General features: G+C 37.7%; 1 protein-coding gene across 3 annotated transcripts in view; it reads right to left on the bottom strand.

The window, feature by feature from the left end:
- INO80 (INO80 complex ATPase subunit) overlaps nt 1-25,205 on the bottom strand; it is a 64,490-nt gene that overhangs the window by 22,394 nt on the left and 16,891 nt on the right. For all 3 annotated transcript variants that reach the window (XM_040067734.1, XM_040067736.1, XM_040067737.2), the window contains exons 9-25: nt 24,390-24,593; nt 22,899-23,094; nt 22,646-22,713; nt 22,119-22,328; nt 21,450-21,530; nt 20,175-20,270; nt 17,549-17,608; nt 16,829-16,971; nt 15,696-15,780; nt 15,074-15,191; nt 14,633-14,718; nt 13,494-13,661; nt 12,896-13,029; nt 12,025-12,092; nt 10,816-10,909; nt 9,509-9,686; nt 4,054-4,194 (exon numbers count right to left, since the gene is read on the bottom strand). In XM_040067734.1, the coding sequence (XP_039923668.1) occupies nt 4,054-4,194; nt 9,509-9,686; nt 10,816-10,909; nt 12,025-12,092; nt 12,896-13,029; nt 13,494-13,661; nt 14,633-14,718; nt 15,074-15,191; nt 15,696-15,780; nt 16,829-16,971; nt 17,549-17,608; nt 20,175-20,270; nt 21,450-21,530; nt 22,119-22,328; nt 22,646-22,713; nt 22,899-23,094; nt 24,390-24,593 (2,130 nt within the window). The remainder of the gene's footprint in view (nt 1-4,053; nt 4,195-9,508; nt 9,687-10,815; nt 10,910-12,024; nt 12,093-12,895; nt 13,030-13,493; nt 13,662-14,632; nt 14,719-15,073; nt 15,192-15,695; nt 15,781-16,828; nt 16,972-17,548; nt 17,609-20,174; nt 20,271-21,449; nt 21,531-22,118; nt 22,329-22,645; nt 22,714-22,898; nt 23,095-24,389; nt 24,594-25,205) is intronic.

The following is a 25,205-nucleotide window of genomic DNA, read 5'->3' as shown; positions in this document are numbered from 1 at the left end:
TCCCTTAACATGGTAAAGGACAACAACCAAAAGCGAAACTGAGCCATGGTAAGCAGCAGGACAGACTGCTCTGCTGGATTTACTTCAGATACTTCACCTAGAGTTAAATACCATGATCCAAAGTAAACACAATTACAACACTTTAATGCAAATATAAATGCAAAATAATTCACTGTCTAGTATAAGAATTTAAAGAAAAAAAAAAAAAAAGAAAAGCATATTACCAACCTCTTTCTACCTTTTTTGAATGCAAGTCTGTTTTGGGAAAACATTCTAGGGTGTTTACAAAAACTACTTATAACCAAGTTTACAAAAGCTAGTAGAAGCTTTTACATACTACCTAAGGACTTAATAATGTGTTATAAACTCACATAGAAATGGAAATAAATTTCACTACTAAGACAACCTCACAGTACGGGCTAGTAACAGAGAAATTTGAAATGCTGTGACAATTTCTTCACCTTTAGAAGTCATTGTTGCTTCTATTTCAGAAATACAATGAAAAAAATCCCCCATGTGCAGTCATGTAAGTTAAAAACATTGTCATGAATCCTAACAGTGTGCAAAATGACATTCCCTCCAGGACTATGAAAAGCAATGTAACAAATGAACAACAGAGAAAATCAAGCTTGTGGGAGTTTTCACATTTAAAAGAGGCAAGTAGGGCTGCACAGGAAGAAACAGTACAGGAGCCTATAGGTTTTCATGGTGAAGAGTAAGCAGTGGACTTCCTGCAGAATTGAGATGGGGTAGGAATTAGGGTGATAATGGGACATCTGAAACATTAAACACAACAAAAGAACCATCTTTGTACTGCAGATGAAAATACCCTTCTGTATTTGAAGGGGGTTTAAATTTTTGTTCCAGCTTACTCTGGCGTGATGCTGCTACATATTGAGAATAATATATACAACATTGTATCATGCAAATGAAAATATTTTAACAGCTTATCTAAATGATAAGCAATGGACAGCTTAATTAGCACCAGTTTTAAACAGTGTACTTTAGAACTGTAAGGTAGAGAGAGCAACCCATACCTGAAGACTGTCTGGTATCTTAGATGTTTTGCTGTAATTCTCTGAACATTTGTCAGCTAACTCAAAGTAACAGCTATTACACAAGGTTACTAGCTGGAACTGTGGCCCGTACTAGTTTTACAGGAGCTGTTCTCATAGGAATAAAATGAATCTCATAGAGACTTCTCTTTACAAGGACCAAACAATTGTTTAACAGATTAATGAGCACAGTTGTAGCACGTAATAAAAAAACGCCAAAAACAAAACTACAAAAAAAGCACACACAACCTTTGCAATAATGGTAAAGCCATTGTATTTCAAGATGCCAAGAGCTATTTTAAAACCTGTCTATAGGTCTTACACACAGCCACACAAAACACTGTGAGGTGAAAGGGGCTGTGTTAAGACTTGGAACACATTTCCACTATCTAAAAGGTACTCTTTGAGCTGCTGCTATCCTGTACCGCCACCTGCAGTCACAGCCTATGTTTGACCTTTGCAAGAAAGGGCAAAAGCTCTTTTAAAATACGAAAAATTCAAAATGCAAGCAAGTTCTGTCACCTGAACACTGCTATAAACCACAAATGATGGAACAGACTTAGGTTAAGAGCCACTATTCACCATCACATTTCAGTTCATATTTCTACACCAAACACACTGGAACAAATACTCTTTTCAAGCACAGACAACTTGCCATAATGATTTCCAGGACCTGGATTTTCCACCCCCAGGACAGGCAGCCACTACACACAAAACAGAGCAGACTAACTTCTGACACATAAGCATATCTTTTCTACTGAAAAGAATACACAGATTTGTACACCCCGATTTTTACAAGACAAACAAAGTCAGAAGATTCTACAAGCCACGTTTCAGTAACACCTCAACCTAAGGAAGAGCTAGTAGGAAACAACCTTGAGACAAACTCGTGTGCCTCAGGGATATTTTCTATGTTAACAAGAACTAATCTTCCTACATATCCCGTGCAAAACTGACTGACCTCTGAGGACCTAAGATTATCTTTACCATCAGTTCCTTTTTTTTAGAATGCAGGCACATATTTCTAGGGCAGAGTCCTGTATCTTTTACATGCCCTTACAAGAGAAAACAACCCCTTTCTGAAACAGACAAAAAAAAAATCTATCATTGAAGTTTGTTCACTCTCCTCTTTTTTAGTCATAGCACATTTTCTTCAAATTCTTTTCCCCACAGGTTTTGTTTTTGTGGTTTGACTCATAACAAAAGGTAGAGCAGTCCTTAGTACTAAACCCTCTCTCACACATTATTGTCAAACTGATTGATTGTAAGCGTCATGGTTCAGAACTATATCAAAAATACAATGATGGGGATGTCTGAATGCATTTCCACCCTAAATTAAACAACTTAGTTTAGCTAAGGCAATTGTAAAATGCTTCCTGCATTAAACTCCATGCAAAGTTAAACTTTTAAGACATTGTGAGATGACCAAAATTGCTTCACACAGTATTTCAGTGTGGAAGAAATCTACTGAAATTAAACCAAACAGTATTACTCAAAAATGAATTAATTAGCTACTTAATGACAATGCAAGACCCATCCTCCAAGTTACATTTTTTATGACTGAGACATGTCTGTACTCATGAAAGCTGCCTGCATAGAAACAAAATTGACCCCCTCCCCCAGCTGCTACATAAACATACGCTCCTATTTCTATCATTTGCTCCATTAACTTCCCAAAATTCATCACAGGTCAAACAACAACAGAAGGCTATAGTTTCTGGGAACATATGTGCTCTTTCTGCTCTTTCAGGTCTTCTACTCTACTGCCAAAATTTTCTAACAAGCATAAAATTAAGTCTTTGTACTCCTAGAAACAAAAAGCCATGTCTACACTTAATCATTTTTATACACCAGCCAAACCAAAACAAATAACTTTTATTCACTAGAATAAACGTCAGATACGATTTCTTCTCGCCTTTCCCTTTATTTGCAGCCTTCTAAGCCTCTCTCCACCCTTTCTGCTGTAGGGGAGCAATTCAGCATATTCCTCATCCATGATGCAAATTAAGGTACGAAGAGGGACAAATCAAAGGAATCTGAAGGCAAAGTGCTTTTTACAATTTACTCTCAGAATAACCTCTTGTTCTCCAGCGAGGCAGTACATTGTCATGGGGAGGCGACGTGACTGAGCAGTTCAGCTGGATTCCCAGCCCCCAGAGCTGCTGACACAGATAAATTCAGCTTGAGCAGCAGCAGGTAGGTAATGTAATGAGCTTGTATTTGTGAGGTCCTGCCTGCCAACCACCCTTTGCCAGATGCAAAAGTATAATTGCACATCATTTGATGAGGTCTACAGCAATAACTTCAACAGCGACTAAAGAATATAGTATCTGGATGGTCTGATGATAAAATTGTATGTTGTCCACTTTTGTCAAGATCTGACAACATGGAATGCAATAGCAATAGACCTAATGAAGGTCTCTTGTGCCAGCCCAGGAAACTTCAACTGAATTAATTTCAAAATTCATTTAACAGATGATGGACAACCCCATACAGTAGCACCTAACATCCAAAAGATCTAGAAAATGCCAACTTGAGTAATCCTTGTATACTGCAATTTGGTGCTTCCCCTCTGGAGCATAAGAGAGAAACCAAACACCCTTTTCAAAAAAGCACTGTTTTCCAGCCCTCTTTTGTCATTAGAGTTGATCAAACAATCACCTCATTCTGTTCATATTATACCTGAATTTCCCCCTTGGATTATCAACTAATAATTTACTTCAATATCTCTTCTACAATTGCTTTAAGTATAAGGAGAGAAAGTGAAATCTCAGAACAACTCCTGCTGGGTGCATCTTACAACTTTCCTTTTCCCCTTAGTACACATTACAGTCACTTCCCCTACAAAAAACCCACTATTGAATACTGTAGAAAAAGGATATCCTCACAACAGTTTTATCCAACCAAAAGAAACTCATATATCATTGTGTTCCTAAGACACAATTCTACCAAGGTTTAAAACACAATAGAAAATAGATAATTTACAACTTGGCCTTACCCGTGGGCTGGCTATGCACAGGAAGGACGGCAGCTCAGTCACCTGGCAGCATCGTACACATGAGGTAGATGATCTCCTTCTGTATATGACATGGTCTGAATAGCCAGTAACTGCTTTACAGTGGCTGCTGAACACAAGGTTCTGAAAACAAAATTAAAATTAAGAAATTACTACATCTGTGAAAAAATACTCCTCTCAAGTCTTGTATCCACCCATGAGAAAGACAGATAAAGCACATTCTGTATGTATTTCTCTTTGAATAAGGAAAACTACACACCTTCTGCAGTGAATATGTGAAGAATCTTTGTGTAATTATCAAAACATTCAAATCTGGAAACACTTGCAATCAGAATAGCTCATATCAATACTTGTTTTGATGCTCAGCTGGAGCCAGAAACAAGATTTTCTGCCTTTGAACCTTATGACCTTAGCTTTTCTAATGAAGGAAGTCCGGGAATATTCTAGTATGTCTGATTCTCAGGGTGTTTTCTAGCTACTCATTTATCTATTCTGAACAAAAATGAAATTTTGCAGAGAGAAAAAGATTAAGAATTGAAATAAAGCTGGATTGGTAACTTTAGACTTGCATTTTTTCCAATATTTTCCTTCTTTCTTGTGCAAAAGGGCTCTAAATCTTATCCTGAAGATTTAAAAAGTGCTAGCAGGGTTACACACATGAACCTGGAATTTGCCAAAATGTCCTTCTGATACAGAAAAATATACTGACTCAGAAGTGGGGACATTCAGATGACAGTACAGTTTAAAGAAAGGAAAGCTCTTTGAAGATGCTCAGCTCTACATGGGAAAAATAACAAAGATTTAAATTTTCTTCACTTGCATCAGTTATAGTTCCTTTTTTATTGTAAATATCTGCATCAAACAATGAAATAAGCTGTATATAGACTAAGCCATTTCTACCACTTGGCTTTTATTCTGATTCTTCTACATCTATAGAAATCAATAGTATTGTATTATTGTTTTTCCCCTATAGTATGCAGAGCATTACTCTTCACACATAGAAAACTAGCAGTAATTTTAGAAGCATTAAGAGGTATACATCTCACTGCCATAGGACCACAGGATGTGCCCTCCTGCCAATTCCAGCACTTAAGTTCACTTAAGTAAAAGGTAAACAGGATCTCAAGTTTTGGTATTTTTCTGCCCCGTCCCTAATGCACAAAATTAATGGCATGCTACTTTTACTTTACAGAGCCTCTCAATTTTATGAAATCCCAGCATCTGAATTTGTAAACATTCAGATACATGATAGAAGCAGACACCCTGTATAGCATGTCATACCCTGGATATATGCATTCCTATGTATGTCAAAAAATGCTAGAAAACACCCACAGCAGGAGTCTACTATGGATCATGCATTCTGGGCCCTTTTATTTCCATTCACTGGGCAAGATGCAGATGGCAAACACACTTCCTTCATTTGGTACCTGCTTAACAAGAGAGGAAAATAGTTTGACTGTACATACAGGCCAGAACTACCTGCACTCACCTCTAGCCCCATAGCACATCTTTCAGCTGCTGCCAGTGAGACTCATGGTCTCAAGCTGGCAAAAATAAAGTTTATACTCTGACTAAACGTTTCCTCTTCTATATGTAAAAGGTGAGAGCCAAAAGCTGACAACAGTCTTTTACCAACACTCAGCAGAGCTAAAGAACACAGGTCAAAGCTTGGCCCACCCGGGATAATGTGAAGTGATCCCAAAACCAAGCTCTTACTCAGCTGACAACTCTTAATCAGTAACGCTGGCTTAAGCAACAACTGCTTCACATATTTACTGCAGTCCCCACAGAGCCCCTTCTTGTTGGCCTAGCTGTATTCATTAAGATGCTGATGAAGATGAAAACAAACCCTCTCTCCTCTGCTCCAAGTGAGTTTGGTGACATGCTTCACCACCTGGTAAAACAGGCCATGTGCTGAAGCAGTGTGGGAATCCCAGGGCTGCGGACAATGGATATGAATGCTGGCTTACTCATCCGAGAACCAGAAACAGTGGCAACAGAGCACCAACACTGCTGCTGAAAATGGCCAGTCCTTTCCCATGATATATTTGTGGCACTTCCTGTGCTAGTTTTGTCTCCTCTCCCAAAGCATATTTGGCTACACATCTGATCCAACAAAAATATCAACGGCCATGAAAATACAAGGTTTTCCGCAGCTGGCTCATGCAAGGATGTGTCGGGGTATGCCTGCAACAGCAGACACAGGGTTCTGCAGCTGAGACTGAAGAAAGGAGGGGGAACAGTGAACAACTGCTTTAGCTCAAAGCCTCTCTCTCTTCCCCAGCCCTGGACCCCACACTGGGAGTACAGCTGATTTTTTGAAGAAGAATCATCATTGCAGGCAGTCACGAGAGCTTTCCAGTAAATCTTATGACAGCAAGCACTGACATACTGAGTGTGGCCCTGGTCAACAGAGGGGTTTGGTAATTATTTCCTGGAAAATCAGAATACAAGAAATGGATAGAAAGGAGGTTAACAATCTGTAATTCTAAACTTTTGGAAGCTTGTTACTTAATTCTCTTTTGGAAAACAGTATCAAAGACCCATTCAAGATGACTTTAGAGCAGTTGAAGTACCTAGGAGGAAACATAAATAAAGCTTCAAGAAGATATCCAAAATAAGAGAAAAATATTTGTACCTGAGCATTAATCCAGCTTTGAGTGGTAGATCCCTGTGTACAAACTATGAGCAGGTCACATAAGAAACTCCCCTCTGAATTCTGACATATGCAGCTGCTAAGTATTCATGAATGGAGCAGTCACCAGATATAACAGGGACAGTGGAAACCCATTAACCACACACATGGAAAAGACTGGGTAAAGTTACAGAACTGAACACAGCCACAGCTCTGAAATGGCTCATGTACTTCAGTACAACAAAGCCAAAAACCAAAGAGGGAGACTGTTAAAACTCACAAATGTACACATCTACTACAATTATGCAATCCAAAGTAAGTCTTGAAAGAGGCTCTCCTATATTGCAAATAGAGCTACACATAAATATGGGTGATTGCTACCAGCATCTTAAACTCATTAACACTCCTAAATTTTTCAGTAGAAAAAAAAGTAGGAAAGGAGAAAAGGGTGCATGTAAGCAGAGCAGATTTTACATTAATTTAATGCATACAAATTAATACATATCATGTGGAGGCATTGAGCGGGGGCACTGAAGAAACCTCACACTCTGCAAGCAATTTCTGTATTTACATGATTAAACATATACTATTTTTAGACAGATGTTACTTCAATTTCAGATATATCCATTAAAAAAACATGGGTCTTTTCTTCTACTGACGTATTTTCATACTTTGTCTCTTACATCGGAAATGCTGATCTGAGCAGTTAAGAAAAGTCTTTCCAGATTTTTACCATTTCCTATTTCCTCTTTTCTCATCCTCCTCACTCCCTACATATTACTATCTTATGAAGCCCAAGAGGAAGCCTTGGGGAATATTATATAAAGCTTCTCCAGCCTGGGCTAAGGAAAAAGTTAGTTCATTTTCACTCACAATAATATGCAGTGCTAACAGACAGGCACGTAAAGAGCAGTTTGTTTTTCAACTCCTTTAGGTTTTGCACTCCTCAACTACCCTTTTTTTTTTTTTTTTCCCAAGGTGCTCTAAATGTAAGCTCTGCAAACAAAATTCTGTAAATATAGCTTATTTTGAAGTGACTTCAGGCGGTAATTTGTCTAACAGGCAGGTTAGAAAACAGCTTTAAAGTATCTGTCATAACTGCAGGGCCATTCATCCTTTAGATTTACTGGGTTTATCACAAATGCACTGTATTGCACACACTGAACTCTGCTCCTCAGCTGGCTGTTTTCTATATGGAATGTATTAGTTGCAACAGTCATTAGTTACACTGAGTCAACAGCCCTGGGAACCCCTAGGACACAAGTACTGACATCCTCAAAGTACAGAAATTATTTGGAGAAAACAAATTCATGTTTAAATCTTGCTACACTGTGGTATAAGTGGGTCTGTAGCCCATGATATTTAATTGTTAATATTAAAACCTACACAAGCATATTCTACATCTTATATTTAAAATCTATAATCTTAATTCAACTCCTGTCCTTCAGAAAATTTAATGATTTTCATTTTGATACTCATACACATCAAACCAAGGGCTGTGTAAGGACTTAGATGGTCTTTCTACATCTGTAAAAATGGATGCTACTTTCTCTAAATGCAGACAACTTCTGAAACCATCTTCTTTACTGCCACACTTTTGACACCACACAAATTCTCCTTAACCATACCAATGAGAGGACAGTCTCTACGGTCTCAGAGATAAGCACTGCAGGCACTACAGAAACAGCTGACTGTAATCTCAAAAAAAACTAACTGAAAGCAAATTCATATAGCATAGACATTTTATCAAGCTAGACACAGGAACACAGACCATTGAAATACCAGCACAGCCAGAGTTAACAGGCACACATTCACTTGGCTGGCTCTTTGTTTGATAACTAGGAAGACTCATTTTGTTGGCTTTGCTGTTAACGCTGCAAAACATGACACCAAGTCCAAGGTTGGTTTCCTACTGCTTATGCGTCTTCAATTTCAACTTCCTCTACACAATATTCAATTGAATTCTGCCTATCTCCTTTCCCCTTCCAGACTCATGAGCAGAAGCAATATTCCCTTGAGAAATTTGGCACGATCTCACTGTTTAAGAAAAGATTTTTTTTACTGCATATCTGCTAACTGCCCTAGATGCTTTCCTGACTCCACACTAGCACTTTTGTGAACTTATTTCCCAGTGAACTGAATCCATGGAGCCTTAATCTAATTCAGGAAATCAACTTCAATTTAGTCACAAAAAGGCAAGATCTTCATACATATCCTAGGCCAAAGATTAACAAAAATTATCTTGCATTACACAGTAATTTGAATACATCTGGATATACCAGACAGCAGCAGAAGCAAATTTCAGAGTAGAAATACATCACTGAAAATGCTTGTCCACCAACTATGAAACACTGTCAGGCTGGTCTCTGTTTTCTCCAGCTGTTGCAACAACGTATTGAATTTGGCAAAAGAGTAGTTTTAGCCAGAAAATGAGCATTTTGCATGTAAAAAACATTACAAAACATTACAAAAAAACTCTTAAGCTTACACAAATCATGAGTCTAGTTCTGTTGCTCCTGTATGTACTTTTGGCACGCCAGTAATATTTTTAAGTTTTCCAAGTCAACTGATTTATTCATTATAGAAAGTTTTGAAATGCAATGACACATGGGAAGGAGATAGGGCTTAAACTATTTTTCTGTTCAGCACTCTGAAGTCTCTTAACTGTATCTAAAAAAGCAGACAGTACCGTCATCCCATTTCCAAGTTTGTTTTCCTTGTTTTATAAGGAGAGAAAGGTTTTCACCATTTCTAACTCATGAGGATTTGCTACTGTCTCCAGATCACAGAAATTTTTCTTACCTGCAGCAAAGTGCAGCTGTGCAAGTTAGGGAAAGAGAGTGGGAAATTTACATCAAGCAAGAAATCCCTGTTCCTCAGAAAACATGACCCCTGCTCTTTGTCCTCTTCAGTCTCCATCCAGGAGCGCATGTGATGGAGCCTGTAGGACGCTTTCAGAGACAGGAAAAGAGCTAACCATCTGAAACAAAATACAGGAGATTTATTCACTGCTTTGTGACAGAAAGGCTTGAATATATTTACAGCATAACCATATTTGACAGAAATGTTTGTTTGTTTTCAGAATATCAGGCTGTAAGGATGTTGTAAGCATCCTGTCTTAGAGAAAGTAATTTCTGCTAGACATCTTCAAATTATTCTTACTTCAATTTTTTCTAAGGTGGCTTAACTGAATCTAAGTGATTAAATCAGGATATACTTTGACGTACTCAATCTAAAATGGTCAAGCCCCAGTCAGACACTACTACTTAAAACTGCCCTAACTTCTCTGCAAATTACTCTACATATAAATTATTCATAACAACCTGTGTAATGAATGCAGAATTTATCATAAATACCACTGAGACACATCAAAAGAAATATGAATTATATTACTGAAGTGCAGTCAAGAAACAGTAATTCAAAATAACCAGAACAAAAAAACAGTATTACTTACAAAGCCCTAAAGCAGAACATCTCTATTTATTAATAAAGACTTACTTTTAGTCTCAAATTTCTAACAGCCACTACTAACTTGACTCAGAGTCCTTTACAGAGAACACTAGTAACTTAAAGGATCACCTCTCCTTTCAAGACAATACAGCTGATGCTATAAATCCACAGTTCTATGCCTACACCTCAGAATTCCATTCCACATTAAAAACAAGACATGTGGAAAGTAGGCAATATGGCTCAGGGCTGAAGAACAACTACCACAGCACAAGCTTATTCCACGTGTGTTTAAAATATGCTCAAGTGCAACTGGTAAGAATTGCACTGAACTGGCCTTCCAAAGTCTGGATTTTGTGCTTGATAACGCCAGCAAACTGCAGCGTGACCCTAAGCAAACTCTCCTTTTGCCCTTTGACCATCTTGTGTATTTACAATGTCAATTCTTTGTAACACACAGTTTCTTGTGACAGGGGCATAAAACTTGCATTGCATAATGGTGCCCTATACCTGGAGGAACACTCTAGATGTTCTTGTATTAGATAATGATAGAGAAATGATAATATTAGGAGGCATAGAAAATACAGGTTTAGAGAGGAATGACTGACATCATCTACACTTTTCCTGTAATTACTGGAAGAGGAAAAAATAGTTGTCCTCACCTGGCTAAATGTCCCTGATTCATAAGGTTTGCCATTTCTGCTGGAGAGACATCAATAAACCGGAGGAAAGAAAAACAGCTTTCTTCATTGATGCCTAGGTCACAGAAATACTGAAGTTAGGCCAACACGTTTCACAGACACTCATAGTTGAAAACTAAATTTATTTCATTGATTCAGGATATACATACTATGAAACGTGACAAATCCAGGTGAGTAAACAGGAGATCCTAATTGAACCTAGATCTTTTACAAATACTGAAAATTCAAGTTGAATCTCTGTTGCCTAACTCCACATTCCAGCTCATTTTCCAGTGTGGGCAAGAGAAGAGCACTTACCAAAAAAGAGGAATACATTCTAGGTCCAAGAGCAGCCAGTAAGGACATTTGTTTCACTTACTAAGAACTAATAGGCACAGTATATATTTGCAAATTTGAACAAATACCTTCCAGACAGCTAACAAGAACATGCATACCACAGGATGCATGTCTCACGCAATCCCTCTCACCCAAGAAGTCAAATGGGTTAGAAGGAGATGTAGCTATTGGTAGGGGAAAGCCTGGAAGGACCCCCCATGTGCACTGCATATCCCCAACATCAACGGAAGAGGTTCATGCTAACAGATTTCAGCACAGTAATGCAGCCAGTATCTCTCTTGTTTTATATTTCTGAAGATTTTCCCAGTAGTTGTGTGATCTAATTAGCTCCTGTAGGGAAAATATTCAATCATCTATAATAAATTGTATCTGTCAAGATCAGCAGCTTTTCTGGGGTTTTTGCTCACTGACAGATTCTGGGTCACTTGCATCCCATCTAGTTGCTAGCTGAAAGAAATTTGGCAGTTTAAGATATAACACATCATGTACTGAAATGAATCCAATTTAATCTATAAATCAGAATTTAATCTGTGAAAGATTCACATTAGACTAAAAAGGCAGCACTAATCTCTTGAAGCAAGTTAAAACAAGACAGACTGAATTAAGATACTGCACTAGGATTAAGCAGTAAGTAAATGACAAGTTATCCACAGATTCTTCCAGTTGCTATCCATCCTTTGCTCTCCAAGCAAATGAAATTTATGTACAAACACTAACAAAATTCTAGTAAGTTCTGATCAGATTATCTCAGAGAAGTAATTAACCTGGCCTCTTGGTCCTTCCCCCTGAAGAAGACATTAAAATCCAACTTGCATCCTAAGACTGTAAACCTACCCTTCCTGTGGAAGAGAGACTGCTGGATGTGGTCTGGTGCAAATGGCGAAAGTAAAACCCGTAACCACCTGAAAATGAAAGGAACAAAACCAAACAATATCACTAAGAAGGTGTTTACACATAACATGTTCAATCACACAATCAGCAGAGGGTATAGGGTAGCCTCTCACTTCTTCAGTTTAAGTATTTTAGTATTCTGAATATCTTGAATTGCACAGCAGTAGAAGGAAAACATCATCAGTCTACAAGCACTGCTGATAATTTGACACTGAGACACACCACTGTTGTGGAATTGCACTGTATGTTCTAGAAAAGCTGATCTTGTCTCTATACATGTCTCATCTTCTTCCTCAGCACTTCTCATAACTCAATGAAGACAAAATTAATCAAGAATTGCCACGGTTGGAGAAAATAGAAAACTGCACTTAGGCAGATTCTCCTCATCCAAGGTGAGCACTAAAAGCTGTCAAGGCACTAGCAGATGCTCATGTTATACCATGTTGCAACACACAGATACTGATAGCTTCCTTGAATGTGAAAACTCACCGAAGAGAAATCAGGTGTGGGTTTTGCTTTTTGTTTTAAGAATCTTTTAAAGTTTAATTCTACTACACATCATCAGCAACAACTCTAAATTCCTTTTCCTGGCTTTCTTACTCAATCAAAGGGATATTCTGTGATTAGGATTCCCCCAAGAAAGCACACCTCTATCAGACGTTTAACAGCTGAATGACTGAAAGGAAATGGACTGTTCAGCCAACATCATTTAAGTATACCAGGTAAGGGAGCTAATTAGCACTTACGAAGATAAAAGAAGTGTAAGTAATAACACTAAATACGCTATACTGGATAGGAAGTGGAATAGGCTTGCCTGTCTCGTGAGTGGTTGAAGACCCTGATCTGTCCATGACGGTAGATGAACTTGGAAATCTGGTATGGCTTTAGGGAGATGTGAAATGGAGACCAAGTTTCTTGTCGCTCAAACAGCTCTGGGTGATTGCACACCTGAAAGACAGAGAGCACGTCAAAAGCTGGAAGGAATTCACTTAGTCTGATGCAGCACGTGCATCCCAAATCAACCACAACCAATGATCACTACAACTTCAGTACTGCTTAATATTGTACAGTTATTTTAGTGTATCTGCTCGAATTTGAATATGGCATCATACCTTTTGCTATTCACATAACAGCTGTTGCCTCCTCTTCCCAAGTGAATGGTTTCCTTCAACCAAACCAACCTTGGCTTCCTCCAACCACCAAACCAGATAGCAAATCCATGCATCATATGGCTAAAGATCTTCTTGACCCAACATCGTGCTACACTGCATCCGAAACACAACTGAACTGCATGCAAACTTGCTTGCCTATGCCAGTTTTTTTTTAATATGGTTTTTCCTAGACGCCATATTTTAGTTTTGTGCTAATGAATGAGCATACTTTTCAAAAATTATTATTTAAAATAGCCTTACCTTCCTAAACTGCATGACTAGATTCATGAGACTACTAGTGGTGGTCTGTGCTTGCTGAGTAGTGCCCATTGATGACTGCAGGAGGTCATCAATAGATATTTTGTTTTTCAGAGCTTGGTACAAGAGCTTCTGTCGACTTGTCTGCTGGCAGTACATAAGAATTTCAATCTGCAAAATGATAATGAAGATTTAGCCATTTCTACCCCTAAAATGAAGGATGATGACATCAGAGTATATAAAGTTGAAGCACACCTTGAGGAAACAGCTTTCTCAAAAAATACATTTATAGGCAGTTGCATTCAGATCTGCATTTCAGGATCTAACCTGGAAAGAACTTAACTGATAGGTGTGTTTAAGAAGAAGTAATGATGTAGGAGACAGACCTTTAAAATACAGGAACACAACTAAGTAAACAGACAGATTCTTAAGAAGCTGACATCCCACCTGCAGCTGATCAGTTTAAAATTTGACTTCAATTCTACAGTTCCCCACTTAGAGCCACAATAAGGAGTGTCAGGAGCCCACAACAGCGACAGGTGCATCACACAACAACAGTGTCTGTGGGAAGTCTACTGAAATGAGTATGTACATCAGAACAAATCACATGTCTCTCAGCCAATGGTGCCAAAACCTGAGGACTGTCGACCACAAGATCACCTGTATTGCTAACATCCATGTGAAATTAAGAGACTAGCAAGAGAGAAGAGCATGATGCTGCCACTATGTATTTCTCTGTACAGGCAAGCAAAAAAAAACACCAAATCCTAAACCCATGCTAAATCCTTCACAAAGGCAACTGGAAATGTTTATCACCCAGTCAATTGCTGTATCCATCTCCTTCACTGCCATTAGGAATACTTCTGTCAACTTAACCAAGACTAAAGATATTTCATTTTTAACTGGTAACAAAACGCTTTCCCAAGAAAAAAAAAGTTTGTTAATTAGAGGTTCTTCAGTTACATTCACATCTAATGACGTTGCTGGTATGTGGTGCAAGCAAGTGAAGGCCCAAGAGAAGTCTACAGTCAAATTTCAGGTATCCAGACTGACAAACAAAACTGTTTGCAAAAACCAGATCAGAGAACAGAGCTAGGATAATACAGCTGTAATACTCATTCTAGAGAAATACTTTTTCTCACCTTATCTGACAGTTCATTTTCCACATCCTTCTTGATTCTTCTCAACATGAAAGGCTTCAGGATCATGTGCAAGCGGGATAGCTGGTCTGAAATAAAAGGAAAGAAATAATAATTACTTCATCAAGGAAGAAAATTATATGGTGTTTTATAACAAATTAAGTCCCTTACTGCTCAGCCATTTCCCCCCATATGAATACTTATAGCATAGAGTTGATACTTCTTTGTTGATTTTTCTTTTTTAAAATGAGTGCTGTGATACACTGTTTTTCTATTCATATTAGTCAGAAGCTTTAACAATCGACCACAATCCAATAATATTCCAACCCCATTATTCATCCTCTGCTTTAGATGCCACATCTCATAGAAAGTTTAGCCATTACTAGTTCAAAAAGGCAACAGCTTCTTAATATAAAAATTACAGCAGTTACACACTGCACTCACTCTCATCAATAGCAGATTTGTTCTCTGCATGGCTCTCTATGTCCTTAGAAAACCACTCATTGAACTCTTCATGGGAATCAAACAGTGTTGGCATGATAAAATGCAGCAGGGCCCACAGCTAAAAGAAGAGAAAACACCGGATTAGCAAAAGTCATCTTACTGTGGACAAGGTAATTTCGGATTCAAAAATCTTGCAGCTCTTTATAAGCAAAATCACTTTATCAGATCATGAGACACAGCAAAAATTAAACAAAACCCCAGATGCATTTTCTCCATGCATCCCCCCAAAATGCCACAGATACCAACTTAACAAAACTCCATTAGAAAGCAGTAAAAAACACAGCATTATCACTTCAGCCAACAAAAGGAAAAGTCACTAGAATTAGATTTCATCCTGTAATCTAAGTATCCCTTCAAATATCTTTAGTTTTACTTTTATTTGAATGTGTGGCAAGTTTCCATATTTTCCCCTCAGAAGGCTAATCCACGTTTGTTTGCCAGTGGTTTGCTACAAGTGTGATCTCACAATCATACAAATACAACAGGTTTCTCAACTGTTCACATATATCTAGCATGTATTCTTGTTATAAAGAAAAATCCACTCTTGTGAGCTCCCAAATACCTCAGCCATCGTGTTCTGGATTGGGGTCCCAGTCAACAACAATCTGTTTCGACACTGGAACTGTAGTAGGATCTTCCAACGAACACTGGTGAATAAAAGCAAGAAAAATAATGTCTAGAGAAAACTGTAGAATTATATGCAACATAAGGTATTTTAAAGTAAATTGTTTCCAGTGAGTTTCCCAAATGATCTTTGAAAGTCACTGGACAAAACTATTACGGCTGTTCCCCAGTCTTTCAAAAGACAACTACAGGAAAATGTAGCCGTTTTCCAAAGGAAAAAAAAAGAAGTGTAATTTATTTTATTTTTTAAGTATCTTTTTAACTCATTTTTAAAACAAATGCTTACTAATAAAATCTCATTATCAGAATAATTAACTGCCAAAAAAACCTGGGTACTTTGAATCAGAATGCCATGTATTTTTCAGACTTTACAAGAGGAAGTGTGGATACTGTGGCAGGAGTGTTGAGCTATACATTAAAATCCTCTTAGAGGGGTGGTTTCCAACAATGCTCTAGAGACACACTTTGGTCAGAATGAGCTTGCATATAAAGCAGTCCTCAACTTACTGTGTACAGTGGCAACTTGGTCAGAGGTTATGGGAAAGCAATTACAGAAATAAAGACAGACAAATCCATTACTCAAAAAAGCCCAGAAAATTTTCTGGCACAGAGTCTCATGACACAGATTGTGCTTTACTGCAGCCAGCAGTATTCAAGGGGTTCTGACCTTCATTCTTGTCTGGAAGTGCCATTGAATAAGGAATCAAAATAATACATTTAATGGAGCTAATATAAGCAATATAACCTAAAGACTACAGACCATTCACCAGTCAGAATCTGGTGAGTAGTCAGGAAAGAAAGTGAACAGCATTTCACACTGTTTTAACTGTCCTGTGCTTCATACAAGTTTCTGCTCTAGAGCTACCATTTAATTACATTCTACATATTTGGAAAATCTAAATGCAAAAAACCATGATGGATCAATCCAGTGTCAGAGAGTTACATAGATATTTAACTAGGTTAAATACTTAAGGGGTGTTATGTGTGTCAATTTTAACTTCTATCAATTTATGTTCTCTTGATATTCCTCCAAGAGGTTGATCCACAGGAAAGATTTTGTTAGTTTATTACCTGGAGCTGCTCTTGAGTGCTTGTGCTTCATCCAGCACCATATACTGCCACTTGACCCGCTGGAAATACTTCACATCCTGCACCACCAGCTGGTAACTGGTAATTACCACGTGGAAAGGAGCATCCTGAGTATACAGTGTCTTCTATAATGGCAAAAGGAGAAAAAAATGTCCACATAATGAAAATACATTGTCAAGAGTTCACTGCCATTTCAGACTTCTGTTCTACAATCTTCTCATTACGATTGTGTTTTTCCCAGCTGACTTTTAAAATTAATTATATCACAGTTACTCAACTAGTGGACCTGGACTTCAAGCCTTGAACGATTTCAGACACTTAAACGTGCAAGACAAGACCTGGGTACTGAACCCTATCAAACACTATTGTTAAATAAGAAACAATCTTGACAGAACAGCAGTGATTCTGGATTGTGGCATCCTGAGTTAGGTTACTTAAGCAGAATAAACAGTCTTTCACAAACTTCCTGCTTTATTTACAGAGCTCTAGTTCTTCATCTCAGCTCCACACTGCATCGATTTGCCCTGCATGGTATTGCTCTTCAGCACAAGAGAAGTCTTCCACCTCATTATCTTAATGAAAATGCTATTACAGGAATGAAGAAACCCTGCATCCACACATTAGTTTGGTGATGTATAGCAACAGTTTCTGGTTGACTCCATACAAGGAAAGAGCCAAAGCACACATTCATGCTGGCATTACCTGACTCCAGAACTTTCTGATCACCTTTCTATCATGGGGATTTCCCCAGTAAGGTAGCACCTGAAACAGTAAAAAAAAGTAGAATGACATTATTTTCAAATAATGATATCTGGAATTTTATAGTCTGCCAATCTACAAAATGACATACCTCTTTCTCCAAAACAGCAAAAAGGGAAATTATCTTTTCTACCACTGAGAAAAATCAGAAAGCATTTAAAAATACTTTGAAAAAGAGCATTCCGGGAAAAGGTATCAAGCAACTTGACCTGACCAAACTATGCTAAGAATCTAAAAATGCCCATTAGCATTTACCACAAACCTTCTAGTCAGGTTTTTTCCAGAAGTTAGAAATTATACTTTGCTTAGGGCAGAAAGAGGTCTGCACTCAACTGCTATAGTTAAACCTAGACAACTAGAGGGCTTTTTGCCTGTTTAACAACCCCCACAGTCCTGTTGGTTTTCTGTTTCAGAGCTGACCCCAAAACCTTGAGATGAAGTTAAAATGTCTGGCCTGGATATATTTAATACAAGAATTTTAAAAGCAAGCACTCCTGCCAGAGAAATCTGTTAAACTGTATCTACGGTTCAAAATTGCATGGGTCCTATTACTCAGACCTTTGCAGGGCGCTGACTCCTGTCACTGGTTCATAACATTGTACTGCCATCTCCTGCCTGGTGGAAGGACTTACAGGCAGCTAAGACTGGGGGGTCTGGGAGGGAGGAAAAATACTGCTTTCTGGGGTGGTGAAAATTCTTACTGACAGATTCTAGAAGCCTTTAACTGAGTACTCTTCCTACTATTCTGAAATAAGGATACTTGTAAAACAACCAGGCTGATCGAAAAGTGATTTGTCTTTCAGTTTACATATTCTGCCATGGACATACATTCACTGTGATTTACTACAAGCAGAACTGACTGCACACTTCTGTATGATTAGAGGCAGAAACAAAACTGGCTGAAAAAGATTGATTGAGGTTGTAAACATGTTACAGTAAGTTTAGAAAACTTCTTTTTAGAATATGTTTTGTTCCATGGATGAGGTAAACATCAGCATGCAATAAGATCAGTATGCCAATGAATAGCTATACAATGATATAAACAGTTTGGGGTTTAAGTCAAAAAAGAGAAAACTATCTTTTCACAAGCATCCTGACTGCATTTTTCAAACATTTGCTGTATTTCATTCCTAAGAAGGAGGAAGCATAAACAGTTGCTTGCTTATTCTATACAATAAACTGATCAAAGGAAGTGAGAGAAAGCAGATACAATGGCCAACAGCTCTCAAGTTTTCTAATCAAGAGTCCCTATTATTTTGAGCTATGAAAAGACATGAATGGATTATGGATTATTTTTAGGTTGTCTTGGCTTTTTTTTTTTTTTTTTTTTTTTCTTTTCTTTTGAGTACCTCCTCAATAAGACAAGTGTTTATATTTCTTCATTAGTTGCTTTAAAGGCATGGTAATGGCAATTTATTCCAAAATACAAGTCATTTGAATAATCCAGTACTGAACTATGCTCTAGCACAACTCCTCCTCATACAGATACCTCAAACTACACGACACCACAACCAACTACAGTCTCATCACGGATCTCCAAAGCAAGCTATTTGGTAAAAGCTAAGTCCGTTAATTTTGCCCTGCCCCAGATCAAAAATGAAGTATCACTTATAGTAATATATTCAAAGTCCCCACACTTTTTTAAGTAGCCAAGACATTCAAACACTTAAGCTGATGTTACTGGCATACTGGTGTCTTCTACTTTTTCTGTAAAAAGGAAAATCTGATGTTTCAAAGAAACCAATCAAGACTTCTTCATACCAAAGGTCACTATGTTAACAACCCAAATACTTAAACTATGATCTACTCCTCTGTACAGATGCAACTGCAAGCTTCTGACAGTTTTGTCTATCCTGAATTCTGAAATTAAAGCACTGGTTTAGCAGTAGACATTTCTTTTCAAATTTTCCTTTGCAACACTCCAGTATTTTCCAGCAGCTTGTTTTTCAGTAACTGATAATTCCATGCTTTCTAATTTACTATTTATTATGTTTTCACACTCACAAATACCTGAAAAACTCATTTGTTTTCTTCCAATCTTTTTGTTCTTATCTATTTGTGCTTCACATCACTCCTTTTTCTTGATTATTAATTGTATGTCCATGGTTCTTTTATTTTTCTGTAATAACTGCTTTTGCTTCCATCTTTACTGTTTAGCATTTATTCATGTACAATCTTTATCTGATTCAAATTCATATGAATGACTGAAAACACAGCTCTAACCCTAAAGACACCTATATAAAACTTGGTACATAATTCTTGGTTCTGCTGCCAGGCCCGTTAAAATTCTATGTCCACTTGCTGACCTGATACAGTTCCTTACTAAGAAGGTGTCTTTAAGCTGATGCAAAATGAAAGTCATGTGATTAAAGTAAGAATATTTTTAAGACACAGATAACTAAACACTCCAGAAAAAAACAGGATGATGGGAAAAAATACCAGGAACAGGCTCATTACCGAGTTTCATATTCCAAGGTCAGTAAGCACCTAGATGTTATACAAAACTCAAGAGAACAAAATGGTTTGCTCTTGAGAAAACAAAAAGAACTTCCTCGGACATGCTTATTACCTTAAATTTAGGTACAAATCTGGCAAACTCCTGGTGCCAATTGTTCAGAGTAGAGGCAGGTGAAATTATTAAAAAAGGTCCCCAGATGTTCTCTCTCTGGAAAACACATATAACAAATAAATTCAAAAAAAATAATTGATGGGAAGTAATATAGAAATGGTTTGACATGGCTTTACATTTACTAAATGACAGTGGCAACATGAGAGGGAACTGTATGCAACACAGCAAAACTCCCCCAGCACAGCAGGGTGATACAAAATCAAACAGCAGATCTAATGTTTAACCAAGACTTATTTCATAACAGCAAAGTTTTTCCCAGAACAAACTCCTTTGTTTCTGAGAGCGGCCACATTCATGTTACAAACAGCCCCTGTCATTTTGATAAGGGAAAGAACTTCAGGTGGCATTGAAATCTTTCCTCTGCCACATCACAAATAACAGTACTCTGGTGAATAACTGAGTCGATCCATTAACACACTAGCAGTTACAAGCCGCCCGTCATAAGGAAGAGGCAGAAGAATAAAGCCCTGTTTAACCTTCCAAAAACCTCAAGGTACAGTGTCACAGAAAGGCAAGCTTATCTTGTTATTCCTTCCATACAAATGAGCTCAAGAACTTTCAGCTCTGCACACCTTTACAGTATTTTGGCCAACAGTACCAGTAACATAAAGAAATGACTTGGTCACTAGTGCAGCTAATTTTGCTTCTAGTATCACTTCATTGGTATTTAGGGCAAGTGACCAGATTGCAATCAAGACCAAGATTTAGGGCATTGATATTTAGGGCTTCTAGTATCATCTTCATTGATACTTAGGGCAAGTGACTGGATTGCAATCAAGACCTTTATTTTTTGAAATAAATGTATCTGTTTCTGCATTAAGAAGTAAGCTCCTGTTGCTTTTTCTGTTTTGTTTGCACTGTTTTGAAGAATCACTACACTTCCTAAAAACCCCCACTAGAATATGGAAATTAATGCTAATTGCCACAAAGCTCAGAATTTGAGCACTTTGATCTGTAAACCTCAGTGAACCATCAAGTGTACAATTTGTTTTCTCCTGAGGCTTTTACATTCAGTGCAAGTGAGAAAATATTACTTTGTGAATAAATGAAAACTCATACATATTTATAACTATTTCAATGGCTCCACTTGAAAACAATGTATAAAATACCTTTTAAGACGTTTAAGCTTTATAATCCAAAATTCATTTCCAACATGTGAAAAGTATGCATCTTCTATCAAGCATACTACCCAGGAACAAGCTATAATCCACCTACCTCAGCCAGATGTGCAAGGAGAGCAATACTTTGTACTGTTTTACCCAGACCCATTTCATCCGCCAGGATTCCATTGATGCCCTACAAAAAGATCCATAAATGAACACCTTTGCTTTTCTACTTTTTAATCTACAAAGAACTGGCAGAACAGTTGCTACTGAATTGAGTGGGAACAGCCCCCCTGTAATAACTCTGTCACTCTGAAACTTGATCATCTCTTACATCTGCTCCTGAGAGGTAATGGATCTCAACTGTATTTCACTCACCTTTCAGTCTAATTTTTCCCCTAAGCCTCTTTGTATTTCATGATCCCACTGTGACCTGGGCACACTCACAAGGACAAGACTGCCTGCAGTTTATCAGCTGACCCAAGCCTGAAGCTGTATGCAACTCCAAGCAGGAAAGATCTCCTCCATGTATAATCTAAGTGATAAGCAGTTGTATAAACCACGCAAAGAATACTGAACTCAATGCCCCATTCAAAGCTGTTAAGTCCTAAGTAATCAAGAACACTGGTACATGGCCTACCTAATCTTCTTCCTTCTTCCAAATACATTAAAGATCAACTATAGTCTATTTTTAAAACCAGTAGATTCTTCTGGCCAACTTTACTCTAATGACTTAAATAATCCCAGAAGTTATAAAAATTAGCAAGATGTACTAGTATACCTGCTCATATAGGTTGGCCAGCCAATTCATGCCTTTCAGTTGATAACCTTTCAGTTTTCCATTGAAAATGGTAGGCTGTGGAATATCTTCTCCTGCTCGGATAGATGGGTTTGCTAAACTGTAGCTCTCTCCAAACCCAGTACCAGACTTGTTAGCAGCCCGTAGAGCAGCTGCCCGGCTCTCCTTTGCATCTTCATCAAATGATCTGGTCTGAACAGGAAGAGGAAGGTATGCATAAGATGGTGAATATATTAACTTATCAAGAAACTGTAGAGTAAAAGGCTTTACAATTCACATTAAGACACGATACTCACCAGAAACAAAGAGAAAATGAGCCTGTTCCCATAGCCCAAATTTTATACTCTGGTTTTCTACTTGTTTAGCATAAAACATGTCAGTGGAATTAAATTCAAATCTGGCCACCAGATTCTCCTATTTGACTTGGCTGCCGTGAAAGGTCCTGGTACTGTGGCCTCTGCCAATTACTTTGCTTACTCTTCTACTTCATGGAGCCAAAAAATACATACCCGGGCTTGATGAATCTGGTAAGCATCCTCAGCATTCTTCAGGGCTTGCGCCTTGTAATAGTTGCTATCTGAAAACAGCACACCCATGTTAGAGCTCTGCAGCAGGAAGCACCCAAACACACAGATAAATTCCAATAATTGCAGTAGTCCTTCTTGCAGAGAAGGATGCTGCACTTGAAATTGTTAAGTTTGCACAGTAACACACAGTACAGTAAATTTCAAAAGAGGAAAGGACTGTAGATGAACCACTTACCATAATCTTCTTGGGTGATGTTGACCACTACTCCTCCACCAATATCAATTTGCCTTTGGGTAGAGCTGTCTTCCAGTTTACGTAGGATTTCCTCCTGTATCCCATCATGTCCAATATCTCGTTTACGACTCATAAAATGGGCATATAATTCAGTTTGTGTGATCAGGAAGTTAAGTTTGCGCTGCTGTCTCTTAGCCTAAGAGAAAAGCATTTACCAAAAACAGAAGAGGAAAGAGAGACAAGACAAGAGTTCAATGTTGAAAATATAATTAAACAAACAAACAAAAATGTAATCTAATAAAGTATCAACAATTAATCTATCTAGATTATGTTAAGCACATCACTTTGCTAAGGGCTACATTATTAGTTGCACATAAGAACACTGACCAACTCTGTAAATATCTATATTAAAATATAAAATTGTTGTAAATGAAAAGTTTTTTTTTTTAAATTCAGTAATCATGACAAAACTCATGACAAAACAATCTAATAAAAGAAAGTTTAAAAGTTTTGTTTATACTGAAAAATTAAAATATCAACAAAAAAACCCACATCTTTAGTAGTCTATAGTAAAGAACTCAGGAATTAAGAAATGCTTTCATGGCAACCTCACTCCCACATTCTGTTACTTATTAGTAGAGGGAATTATGGTAGTACACAAGAAATACATCAACAGGTAATACAGCTGAGATATTATCATTACTCAGCACTCATCAAGACCTCGCAGAAGCTCTGTTCACCCCTAGGCTCTGACAAAAAATGCAACAGTTAAAATCTTCCTATTAACCTAAATGAGCAGAAAACTTCGCAAAATCCTTATGAATTTGCAAGAAAGAAAGGAATACAAAAAATACAAGCATAATTTAAGCATAAAACTAAATATAAGGCATTCTAAAGATCCACCCTTTCCTCAAATAAGGAATACACACCTAAAGTAACAACCACAGATTCATAGAGAGCTTTTACAAGGAAACGTTCTCAAATTCAATCCCTTTTACTCTGTAATGGAGTTCGAGAAGTTGTTTGTTGGCCAGCTGAAAAGCAAGCACAGAAAAAATCTGTGCCCCATACATAAATTACAGTATCAGTTTCCAGCAGGGAAAAAAAGGACAGGAAAAAAATCAATGTCAATGAAAGTGTCTTCCTTTCCGGACCCAGAAAGACGTATAAACCATCAAAAACCATTGGCCCTTACCAACACTGAGCTGCGCATGCCTGTGAGACATGCCCTGCTTCTCTAATTCCTTCCTCAATTTCACTCAACTATAAAGAATTTATTCACATTGAAGGATTTTTTTTTTTTAACCACCACTTGCTAACATTAGAATAATTACATAAAGAAAAATAAGATAACAGAAGAAATACACGGAATAGCACTGAAACAGAACAAATAACTGAATTTCATGGCTTGAATTTAGACACTCAAATTATCCAGTCCTTTCTGTGTCCTCTCAGCATATTAAATATCAGCGATCTGTGATTTTGCTGTACCTCTCTCATCTCCTCATCCAGTTTGCGTTGTTCCAGAGCCTCCTTCTCAGCTCGTTTCCGATGCTCTTTTTCCACCTTCTCATACTTCTTCCAATAGAGAAGCATCTCCTTGGTGAGACGGCGCGCTCGTGGTAGTGTTTCCTTACAGTTTTTCTGCGCTTGGATAGCAGCTCTGCGTACCTCCCTCATGCACTGGTGGGCGAGCTAGAGGGAAATAAGGTTTGGAAACAGTGGTAAAATGGGCAGATTGGAAAGAAAGCCAGCAATAAACAATATCGGATTCTTTTATAACCAGGTCTGTTACTTCAAAAGAGAAAAAACTTTTGATACTTAGCAGCAATGCTTCTGAAATGGCATGAGAGAATGCAACCTTCCAAAAAAAATTCTGAGACAGCTGACAAGACAAAATCTGAAGACAGTTTTAGCATGGCCTAATACTTAAAAGACTGATCTGATGGATAGGTCCTTGAAAGGGACCCAGAAGAACAAAATTCAAGGCCTGCCTACAGCTCTGACTCACCTATTTCTTGACACTTTTCTGGGGTTATTTTCTTACTTTTCAGTAAGAATATACTTAAGAATACTGCAATAGCAGAATTGGTGGAACACAATCCTGCTCACATTAATACACAAAAAAGCGAGGGAACATTATACAGTTTTGCTACTACTTCATGAAGCATAAGAAAATGTAAATTTTTTTGTTCTAGTAGAAATAATTTGATGTCATTGTAATAATGATCAAAATTGCTGGGGTTTTTAGTTTGTGACAGTTTTTTCTTCCTCTAAAATTTGCACATCAACAATTCAAACATACAG

The sequence above is a fragment of the Hirundo rustica genome, chromosome 6 (assembly GCF_015227805.2).
Source record: "Hirundo rustica isolate bHirRus1 chromosome 6, bHirRus1.pri.v3, whole genome shotgun sequence".
NCBI classification, from domain to species: Eukaryota; Metazoa; Chordata; class Aves; order Passeriformes; family Hirundinidae; genus Hirundo; species Hirundo rustica.
The sequence above is the reverse complement of the archived record's forward strand: the minus strand, read 5'-3'. Positions and strand labels throughout refer to the sequence as shown.